The 11339-nt window shown below is 37.7% G+C and overlaps 2 protein-coding genes across 5 annotated transcripts; one reads left to right on the top strand and one right to left on the bottom strand.

The window, feature by feature from the left end:
* The first annotated feature begins 222 nt into the window (after nt 1-222).
* On the top strand, nt 223-2123 carry dnajc19 (DnaJ (Hsp40) homolog, subfamily C, member 19). Its single transcript, XM_079470838.1, has 6 exons — nt 223-394; nt 863-914; nt 1028-1098; nt 1191-1270; nt 1415-1485; nt 1576-2123. Exons 1-6 carry the CDS (start codon nt 392-394, stop codon nt 1644-1646), a joined length of 348 nt encoding a protein of 115 aa, XP_079326964.1. The 5' UTR covers nt 223-391; the 3' UTR covers nt 1647-2123.
* fxr1 (FMR1 autosomal homolog 1) lies at nt 1996-11253 on the bottom strand. 4 transcript variants are annotated; one of them, XM_079470830.1, is made up of 17 exons: nt 10938-11031; nt 9006-9058; nt 8827-8920; nt 8675-8746; nt 8445-8593; nt 8005-8098; nt 7803-7919; nt 6367-6537; nt 6200-6278; nt 5840-5949; nt 5671-5757; nt 5370-5580; nt 4938-5153; nt 4451-4651; nt 3912-3989; nt 3153-3238; nt 2037-2987 (listed from the first exon to the last, which is right to left on the bottom strand). In XM_079470830.1, the coding sequence occupies exons 1-17, from the start codon at nt 10986-10988 to the stop codon at nt 2850-2852; spliced, it is 2007 nt and encodes a 668-aa protein (XP_079326956.1). In that variant the 5' UTR covers nt 10989-11031; the 3' UTR covers nt 2037-2849. The 4 variants fall into 4 exon arrangements, with proteins under 4 accessions (XP_079326958.1, XP_079326956.1, XP_079326957.1 ...); XM_079470831.1 differs by having other exon boundaries at nt 4938-5117; nt 10938-11003; XM_079470832.1 differs by lacking the exon at nt 3912-3989 and having other exon boundaries at nt 1996-2987; nt 10938-11253.
* Nucleotides 11254-11339: the final 86 nt, after the last annotated feature.

The raw sequence follows: 11339 nt of genomic DNA, 5'->3' as shown, positions 1-11339 counted from the left end.
AAAACCTTGCTATATTTGATCTTTTTCGGTGTAGTCAGCTTCGTCTTTAATTTGCATAAATATTATCTTCTTATATTATGTTCTTGAGGTCTCACCTGAGATGCTTTAAACTGTATTTGTTGAGTTTACATCAGTTCTGGACTGTACTTTCTCTTCCTTATTTAGCCGAAGTCATCCATTTCAAAAACATTTACATACACAGAGACTAACGTCAAATACTTTGCGTAATTGACAGACATTTTACGACAGTTAACGACACGCTGGCTCGTTTTGCGACAGGTCGCTGTCGGAAGTTGAGAAGTCAACATAACAACAGCACATGATCCTGACATTCAGCACTTAGTTATGACATGACATCAGGAGATAAAATAGCAGATTTGTAGCAGATAAAATGGTACGTATCTTATCGTCCAGTTTCACTCACACTTTCGTATTATGCTTGTATTGAGTGGGTCATTTCAGACGCAAAACCGAGGTAGCAATAGCCTGTTGCTAACCGATAGAGTGACATTCAGTGCTGTTTCCTGCACAAATGTACAGTTATAAGTGTTAATATTAAAAACGGCGTTAAGGATAAGTGAAACTGACTGAATATTGAAACTACCATTAAACATAACCTTTAAAAAATGAAGGAATAGTGCCTTATCCTGTTATTTTACACGATGAATGTCGTTATTATTACTCTATCAGTATTATTATTTCTCTAAACAGAAAACTGGCAAACTGTAATGTAACTGTAATACATTCAGACATGTTTTTATGATTGACATGTACGATGTGTAGTTGCACTGAATAATGCAAATTGCCCCTCAATTAATGCAGATTGCACAATCAAGGGTTATTGTTTTATGTTGTGTTTTAGACTAGTACCATGGTGGCCGTGGGCCTTACCCTGGCAGCAGCAGGGTTTGCAGGTAGGACTCCAGAAAAACTTGATGAAGATTTCAATCTATGTAGAGATATACATTTGGTCATTCATTAAACCGGATTGTTTTGGGGTTTGTCCTCTAATGATGAATTGTTGCAGGTCGCTATGCAATGCAAGCTATGAAGCATATGGAGCCACAAGTGAAACAAGCTCTGGAAGCGTCCAAATCTGCAAGTGATGTTTCTTTAAACGATTTAATCATTTCTTTATCGCAATGCATCGATTGAAGTCATTTTATTTCACGCCTTTGATATTTTCATAGGCATTTGGGAGCGGATACTACAGAGGTGGTTTTGAACCAAAGATGACCAGGAGAGAAGCGTCCCTTGTTCTTGGTATCAGGTAGATCAGGTTTTATTATCCGTGATCATCACATACATTGCATGATGTAACACAAAAATAAAATAGGTAAAGAGTGAAATTACTGTTATGACAATGCAAGCAAATTACTTATGCATATAAATACATGTATTTTCTTTCCACTAGTCCTACTGCTAACAAAAACAAGATCAGAGAGGCACACAGAAAACTAATGATTTTAAACCATCCTGACCGAGGTGAGGTATCTTTTTATTTATATGTAATTTTCAAAGTATAAAACCATGCAGTATGTATAAGCCAGCGTGTTATTTGTTTCTCTTGTGCAGGTGGATCACCGTATCTCGCAGCAAAAATAAACGAGGCTAAAGATTTATTTGATGGACAAACAAAGAATTAGTCTTTCATGACATGGCGGATGTACTTGAATTCTTGCAAATGAAGTACCCTGTTGTTGTATGATGAAACACTTTTTTTTTGGATGACAGTGTGAATAGCAATAATTAAATTGAATATTACAACTTTGATTCGGGTCACCTTGATATGTTAAAATACTGTGGTTTTGGTTTAAAAAATAAAGCAAAAAAATATATAACTGTTGACCGATGTTGAGTAATAGACAAGAAAAAACATTTTGTGAGGAAGGTTGCACCAAATGTGAGTTCCAAAATACTTCACTTTCATAACCTGTTTTTCAAAGTTCTCAATTTCACAGTCAAAATTATTCGGATATATCAAACTATATTTGAAGCATTTTAAGATGGGGAAAAACTCACACTAGTCGATAAATCAACTTTGAAAAATTGTCTGGAAGAGCAAATGTTTATTTATGAACTACCTGCATACAAAACATATTGCACATCAAACAACCAGAATGATCTTTACAAAAAACCCATAAGGACTAACAAACGTAGTTTACAGAACAGAACATCTGGAAATTGATCTTTCAGTAGTCCAAATATGTCACCTGCGTACTAAGAAGTTCAGGCAGTTTAGTGTTAAAACGACTTTGAAGTTAATTTTAAATACTGTACATTTTAAAATAAATAAACCAAAAAGGCTCCAAAACAGTCTCAGTTGCCACCGTTCCAACTCAACAGGCAAAAGAAGAGCAGCCAATTTAATCTTACAGGAAGTGTTTTACATACAGCATTTAAAATAAACTGATTATATAGACCAGTTTCCAGACTAACATTACTATTAAAGGTCGAGAAATGATTATTCAGTGCAAAACATCCTTTTTTCCCATAACCCCTCCCCAACGTAAGAAGTGGTTGCATATTAAAAGTAACAAAAAGCAGCTAAGGATGTCTGGGAGTCTTTCTGTAATTCTGTATTTCAGACATGTTTTTTTATTATTAGCCAGCCAACATAATGTTGAAACTACGCTCTGAAGGCACAAAATCTGATCAGGAACATATTAGGTGTGATTAAATTTTTTGTCGTCTCATAATTTTTTCAGATTTATTATCTGTCCCATAGTGAAGGAACTGAAAAGTGCAATTGAGAATGTGGAAGTCCATATGTCTATCTTTGGCAAACTTGTACAAGCGCTATTGTAAAACTGTAAAGGTTATGAGTTTCGAGTAATAAATCGAACTGATTAAGAGACTCCGTTGACAATGGCTGGCGTGGCCTCGTCGGCAGAAGCTCGTGAAGTATTTTTCGGCTCTTCTTTGGTGCTGGGACCGTTGCTCACAGCTGTAGTGGGGCTGTGCTCCGATATGGACTCTACTTGACCCTGCAAATAAATGGGAACAGTTAAAAAATATACGATTTTATGCAAATTAATTTAGCTGACACATTGCCAAGGCTATTTTGTATATAACACGGTATATACAACCAAAACGAATAGTGCACATTGCAATAATTTAGATTTTGATTTCATGTCTATAAAAGTCGTTACCATGTCCTTTTTGTTGTTCTTTAGATCTCTCGGGTTTCTCTGCCTGCTTTCAGATTCGGCACGTGATATGTAGTCAGCCACACTTACTGCAACACATAAAAGATATGATTTGCAAAAGATCTTTTAAAAGTCGTGCCTAGCCAGCTAAAAAAGTTACATGTGCAGTACCGGATCAGGTCAGTACATTACTAGTGTTATTAAAACAAACTGGAAATAGGACTCAATGAGTTAGAATGCTTGGTTTTTGGTGAACTGTCACTATTTACACAACCTAGTGCCTTTTAAGACGCATGTGCATTTTGGAATTATTAAAAACAACTTTCTCAAAAAACTTATGTAAATAGAAAGGTGAAAGACACGGTCCACTTCAAAAAATTAAGACTGTTATATATATATTATATAATATTCATGTCTGTGTAAAACTTTCCTCTTGGGTAAGATTTACGAAATTTGCGTGCGTGCGTTTACGAAAACCATGCAAATCAACACTATACACTTTATAAATAGCTGTTAATGCTGCAGTTATACAAAATAATTGAATTAGTGGATTCAATCGTTCGTAGAGCAACATTTTAAAATGCTATTTCAAAAATCCAAGTTCAAGTTTGTTTGCACACAAGGCAATGGGTTCATATCTCCAGCCAATGTGTTTATTTATCAATTCAGACACATGAGTTATGATCCCTCTGATGGCCTGGTTTGGGTCACAGGCAGGCAGGCAGTGCCATGCAACACCTGATGTTAATTCATACAGGTTACCTGGCTGCCTCTCCTCAGGAGGGCGGAAACGGCGGCGGCGGCTACGATTACGACGCTGTTGTTTAGCTTCACCATCATCTACAAAAGATTTGTGGAAATCCGACCTTAGATATTGGTGAGCGTTTTAGCCGTCTGTGATTTGTCCTTGATAAATGCATGTGTGATAGGCTGAAGTCAGTTAGATTTGAATAGTCAATGCTAAAAGTTTAAACAAAGTTTACAATCCTATAAGCACGTAATCATTTTTACAATCTGTAATATAAAATCAACAATATTAGAATTATCAATAATATCCTAAGTGATTTTACATTAGGCTGTAAAATATTTTAACATACGTTTAAAATGTTCCTGTTCTTGTTTAAATTTTTCTGAACATTTTTCTATTTCCATGTTCCCAATAATGTTTTTCCTTTCGTCTTCCCATCTCTTCTGTTTTTCTGCAAAAACTAATTCTGTAAAGCTTTTCAACAATGTAAATCCTCAAGAGCGACATAGATGTACAACTAAATTCAAAGTCGAATATTCTCATGCTGGATTACCAAGACCGTTCTCGCTGAGAGAGGTGTTGTCTGACTCGCTGATGCCGTCCATAACTGTGGAGTCTTCATCGGTGCGGCGGCGTCGGGAGCGTTTGCGGCGGTTGGTGTTCAACTGGGAGTCACTGGCATCCGTGTCTGCTGTCTGATCTGTCTCGGTGTTGTCCAGCAGACTGTATGGATTTCCATCTGGATCTTTTAGAACTGACAAGAAAAGAAATAGCACATTTGTTCATAAGCTGCACAATTTAAGGGAAGATTGATCTTTGTGGTGCAAACAAGGCGTTACATGAGTTACACACAAAAGTTTCATGAAGTTAGTTTTTAACTCTCACAATAAGAGACAATATACATGACACTTATTTTTAGGCAACATTAAATGGAAATCCTGCACTATAAACCTAGCATGCATTTATTTTACTATATAAACATACATGTTAGTGTTATTAAATGAAGTGTGGAAGCACTATTTGCAAGGCAGCTGGTTTACCAGAGCTAATAGAGTTGGACATCCCTCTTCCTGAGGCGCGGCCTCTGCCCCCAGGTCCTCCACGCCCTCGGCCTCTTCCCTCTCCCGGTCTCCTCCTGCTGTCTCTCTGCTGTCTAGGGCCTCGCTCGGGCTCTTCTCCCGCCAAGGACCAATCACTCAGCTCCTCCTTACGTTCAGAATCTGTCTCAGAGGCGTACGAGTGCTCGGAGTTAGTGCCTGTTAACCACATGAAAACTTAAGTTATACCTTTACACCAATTTTCTGTAACCGTAACAGACAACACTTCCACCATTATGAGCCTTGTGTAAAATAAAAAAGGTACTAAATTGTACAAAAACAAGTCCAAAGCGACCCACCTTACCACCCATAAAAAGCCAACCTCAAAACAGACTACATTTTCTTCATGTAAAATATACTTTTTATATATACTACCATAACCAGACGTGTATCCGGGACCCCGCCGTCCGCGGCCCCTGCCGGTGTACGAGCGGTTTATATGAAGCGTGGTGTTAGACGCATTCTCATCAGTGGTGTAGCCTTTGTCCTTGTCGGCAGGTCGGTTTGGGGCAGGCCTGTAACCCATCCCGATCTGACGCAGCTGCTCATCAATCTGCAGCCGCTCCAGTCGCAGCTGTTCCACCTCCTGCGCAACGCAAACAAGTGCTTGAGCTTCTCAAACAGATCACATTCCTTTTAATACTACAGTTGCTATGTACGGTTTCTAAATACTCACATTCAGGTAAGCAATATGGTATTCCAGTAGGACCTGCACATTGCTGATGCTTTCTTTTGTTCCAACAAATGTAAATGGCACCATACCCTAAACAATAAGTTATGCATTACAGGCGCGTTCTGGTATTCTTTGTAAGGAAAAAAAAGTTGAGTGTTGAAAATTGTCTTACTTCCTGTCGGGGGAGTTTGTTATCGTTGTCACCTTCAATGCGCACTCTTACCACTCCAGATTTGTCAACGATCTCCTGAATAACCTTGCCGTTTTTGCCAATAACCTTTCCTACAAAGACAAGATTTGTACGAAAAAAAGATTATTCATTCAACAATTTTTGCTAATTATTGATATGCAAATTCACAGAGATTTGAATTTGTGGTCTATTGTAAACCTGTGAAGTAATTTTTTCCAGTTAAGATCAGGTTTTATTATAAAATAATGTTTCTTGTAAGTAAACTGATTGTAAACTCTAGTTCATGCTGCCTTTAGGTAGATGAAAAAAGAGACAAAAGCAGGAGAAAACAAAGCAACATGCCGACAAGATTTCGAGGAATTTGAACAGAATCTTCCAGAAATTCCAGATAATTCCTCGCTTTCTGTACCGCCTCTTCCGTCTGAAACACAATGAAAAAAATTATCTAATTCATTTAGTTTCACTTGATTTATTGCAAAAGATATATTGTATTAACATAATGGACGCACTTCTCCGTAAATCCTGAAGGTTCTAGTCTCCTCGTCCAGTTCGATGGCGGTCACTCCAGGCACTTTCCTGGCCTGCTGGATGTTACTGCCGTGACTTCCGATGGCAAGACCTATGAGGTCTTCTCTCACAGTAAACTCCTCTTGAAACGCTGAGGCCAGCTGCTTTGTACTCTAAATTATACACCCAAATCAGTTGCCAAATAAATTTACTCTGTACTTTTTAACTTAAAGGGATACTTCACCCAAAAATGGCAAAATTCTGTCATCATTCACTCACCCTCAGGTTGTTCCAAACCTGTATACAAAGCAATCCCCACAGGATGTAAAAATTTTGCGTTTGTGTTTCAGAAAGATTTCTAAATACTGCTTGAATAGGTTGTGTGCAGTCACGTGGTTTATATGATGCGCGAGGCGGTGTAATAAATACTAGCTTCCGTCAAAAGAGCGAGCCCTTGTTAAATGCAGAAAGTGAAAAATCTTGCGTTAACGTGCAGAAACAACAACCACGGAAAACCAAAACAAATAATTTGATTATCACTGATATCAAATATGAACATGAAAAGGTACTCGATGAGTAAATTTCAGCTCACCTGGTGATTGTTTAGGTACTTTGTTAAGCATTTTAGAAAGTCATCCGGCTCGGCTCAAGCAACTTTATCTCTGTTTCTCAGTCAATACTCGCATTTTCCCCCTTCAAGAACATAACATTTTGCTGCACAATAAAAACCCCTTTTATGGTTTGATCGATTTGAACAGTCAAAAATGAATTCCTATTGAGAAGACCACTTCCTGTGCCGTGATGTCATGTGCAAACAACCTATTTGCAAGTAAGGTTCTTCATTATTCATTTCCTATGTAAACCTTGGCTGCTTTAAGTTGCAAAGGCCCATCAATTGATTGTGGAAATGTCCCCGCGATAAAAGACTGGTGTGCGTATACAAACATTTCAAAAGTTTCCAACAACGTTTATGAGTTTATGCCGTGAACTTCGTACATGGATGACAATAGATGTCGTATTCCGTTACACTTTCTCCAACTGTAAGTGTTACAGACCCTTTCTGTCTCCCTATATCAAAAGTATTTCTGCTTGACTTTCGGAGCAGGTTTTGACGGAAAGCTAAATTTTGCAAGTTGCAAAATATTGAGAATTTTGTTTGATCGTGCAATCAATTCTACAATCGCAAGATCCTGCAGGGAATGACAAAGGTAGATATGTGGAAGAATGTCTGTAACCAAACTAACAGAAAAACATCCAAACTTCATTTGTGTTTGGCAGAACAAAAAAACATATACAGGTTTGGAACAATCTGAGGGTGAGTAAATGACGCAATTATCCTTTGTGAGTAAAAGTATCCTTTTAAATATCTTTTCACAGGATACACAGAAGTCACTGTGTGACATTTCTAACAGACCAAAACATCTGGAAATGTATTTACCTCGAGATGTTTGGTAGCCTCCTCGTTTCTGGACATGAGCATGAGTTTGGTGCGAATGCTGCGTAAATGCATGTCGCTAAGCAGGGAGACGCGCTTGACAGTGGCTTCATCCATGGACTGGAAGTGTTAAGAGTAGAATACGTTTTTGTCAAAGTCAAAATCAAACCTTTTAACAAAGGTGTTCGGATAAGCAAGAACTAACCATTACAACTAGTTGACATTGTTCACTGCTGTAGACAATCCGAATAGCTCCGACTGCTTTCTTAAAATCCTTGTGGGCCTGTTCGCTCTGGCATCTGACGTGTAAAGAAATAATAAATTCAGTGCTTTTATCAACACTGGACGACAGTATTATAATTAAACACGTGTTAAGGCTATCATAATATCACATTTTAACAGCCAATATTGTTGCTATATTTATTAATTAAAGTTAAATAAATGTCACCCTTTAATGTAAAGAAATTAAACAGAACACATTTTCTAACAAATAACATTATAAACATTGTTTATAAACAAATGTGTAATTTTTGCACCTATAAAATTGTTGCAATGCCAAAAAATATTGTTTAGCTAAACAGATTGCCTCCCATTTGAAGTTTCATGTAATTCACCCATTGCCTTCATACTGATGCTATTACTCACGCAGATCTGAGATCTTCAGGAACAGGAACAGTGCACTTAAAAAACGTGTTCTTTGTAACAGCTTTATTACGATTCACTGGGCGGAGACGCTCAAATGTAACAATTTCGTTGTAGGTGGCGTCACAAGCAGCATATTCGATCACATAAAACTGCAAGAAACAAAAGTGAAAGTGAATCAGCGCTCAACTCCGGAGTGTTCAAAAGAAAACGAAAGTGATTTTAATACTTACATCTCCTTTCATCATGCGCACTTTAGCCAGCCACCAGCCGCATGGCTCCTGCTCATTCGCTTTGGAGTATATCTTAACAGAGAAAGCTTTCTGTTTGAGATGCTTATGGAGATTGTAATATTGCAGTACTGATGCTAAACACATTCACTCACCTCCACCTCTTCTCCTTCACCGATCTCCTTTTTCGCATCAGCTGGAGGCGGCAACCGCACGTCCTCAAAGGGGACTTGTCTTTCAGGTTGCCAGCTAAATGCAAAAACACATTACAACTGTCAACTTTTGATTTACAAACAATATGGTTAAACGATCGCAAACAGTGGCTTTCACTCACTTGTTTTCAAATGAAATGAAGAGCGAGTCGTCGTGTACATCTTTGACAAAGCCCTGAAAAAGATAAACTGATTTCAGTAATGCAGTTTTACAGCTGGGATCTACATTTTATTGTCATGCAACAAGAAACGACCAAAGTCAAGTCAAGTCACGAAATACAGACCGTCAATTTACGATAATAAAATAAACACAAAACAACACCTATATGATGTTCTTCACTTCACCATTATCTTCATGGGCAGAAACATGATTTCATAAAAAAATGGTTCATAGATTTGACCGGGGAAAAAACGAATCGATTCATGTAGAATCTCTGTTTAAGATTGGGAACTAAATATATATATATAAGGCTTAAAGCTAGTCCCAAACTAAAATGAATGTGTAACCTGAATATAACTTGCCTAAAAACTTCTTGAAATATATCAGTGCCATTGTTTTGTGTCGAGATGCACACCAGTAATGTATTCTTCCATGGAATTTTTCTTTTATACCTTAATTCAACTAAGGCTTAGTCCTGGCTTAAGCTGTGTCTGTGAAACCAGGCCATAGAATAGTAAACTTTTATTGCCTTTTCATGTTGTATGGGAGTTCGCATTGCACGTAACCAAATACGAACCAGCTTGCTTACACCCAACTCCGAGGTTACCAAATGCTGATGTCAGAATAAAAAAGGCTTTGAGATAGAATCGTGAATCTGAAAACCAAAAAGTTGAAAGATAAAATAAAGTTCAACTCGTTGGTCAGCATGCGTACAGTGTCTCTGAATGGTGACTCCAAAATGGGAGTTGGGACGTCTTAAATCCCGTCTCAAAATAGAGCCGGTGGTAAAATAACCACCGTTCTGGATGACAGCTGCAGATGGACAGTGAACAGCTGACATGCATCCTGATAAGCAGGGAGGACAACGTGACGTGCAAAATAACCAAAGGGTGAGACCGTGATCGAATAATAACTTCAATCTGACGTTTAACTCGGTCACTTACATCATACCCCACCAACATACTCTAGATTAAAAGCTTTAAGGTCTTTACATACATCGTATACATCACATACACATAACCATACTAACTTACAAGAATATATATATATATAGATCATAAACTATTCCTGCATATGATAAGTCCATTTTAATTAAATCAAAGTTGAACTGGTTCATACTAAAGCACATATTCTTTGATAGATGGACATTACATCACAAATGCCATAAATGACAGTTTAGTCTGACATCACATGCTGTTTCAAGTACATTTTCAGACCACACCTTAAAATAGGACAAAGCTTCCTGGCTTCTTCTAAGTTTGTTTAAACCTTTTCCTAACCAAACCTTTAACTAAACCATTCTTTAACAAAACTAGTTAAATATATAATAGACGAGGTAGAATAGTAACGTTAGGTTGCTACGGGCTTCAATATAACGTTAACATTACAGCACAGCCTAATGAACACAAAAGATGACCATGATGCATAACGGTTTATTTCGTTATATTTAACTATTTAGACGTTACAACATCGTGTATATAAATATATATATATATTTAGATTACATTTATATAATCCACTAATAAAGGTTATAACAAAACGTCTGACTAAAGAATGTTAATAACAGCTCGCAGGTTGACAACCTCGTTGGCAAGGCAGCCATGTTTATTTTACTTTATCAGTCGGTTTATCCCTAGTCCACAACTTCTATAAAATCGCGGTAAAACGACAAATATCATTTTCTGTTGAGTTTTGTTTATTCAAACATTATCCACGCGTGGCTGCTAAGCGGCTAAAAGCTAACAGGGACGCCGAGGCGAGCGCTATTTATACGCGGTAAAAGTACACAACGAAGCCATTATACAATGTTTACTTGAGGCGTCTACCGTGTTTGTTGCCTTTAAAGACGAATACAACCTTTAAGGACGGAGAAGCGAGGTAATTGTGTATTTACCTTGTAATAAGCTCCATTGGAGCCACGGACCTCCACCGTGAGTTCCTCCATGTTGAGCGCGCGGGGGGTGCTGGGTAAAGTTCCAGAACTATGCAACGCTGAGCAGTGAACTCTGAGGAACTCCCATATACTCCACAAACTTCTTTATAAGCCTCTACTACACTTTACATGACCGGGAGTCTAGGCTATACTACACACACTTCCTTATATTGCACGTACTTAACAAACTGCATTGTGCTCTTTTCATTGTACTACACATAGTGATTCATCCTCATGAACGTAATAGCATGCCTACTGCCAAGACAAGTTGTTTTACAAAGTGTTTTTGGTCTACAAAATGTTATTTTTAACAAGTTTGTATACAAATATTTGTGTTCAACGTGAGTTCCATATAGCCTACTG

The sequence above is a fragment of the Barbatula barbatula genome (genome assembly GCF_947034865.1).
Source record: "Barbatula barbatula genome assembly, chromosome: 13".
Lineage (NCBI taxonomy): Eukaryota > Metazoa > Chordata > Actinopteri > Cypriniformes > Nemacheilidae > Barbatula > Barbatula barbatula.
Note: the sequence above shows the minus strand (reverse complement) of the source record. Positions and strands in the feature narration are given on the sequence as shown.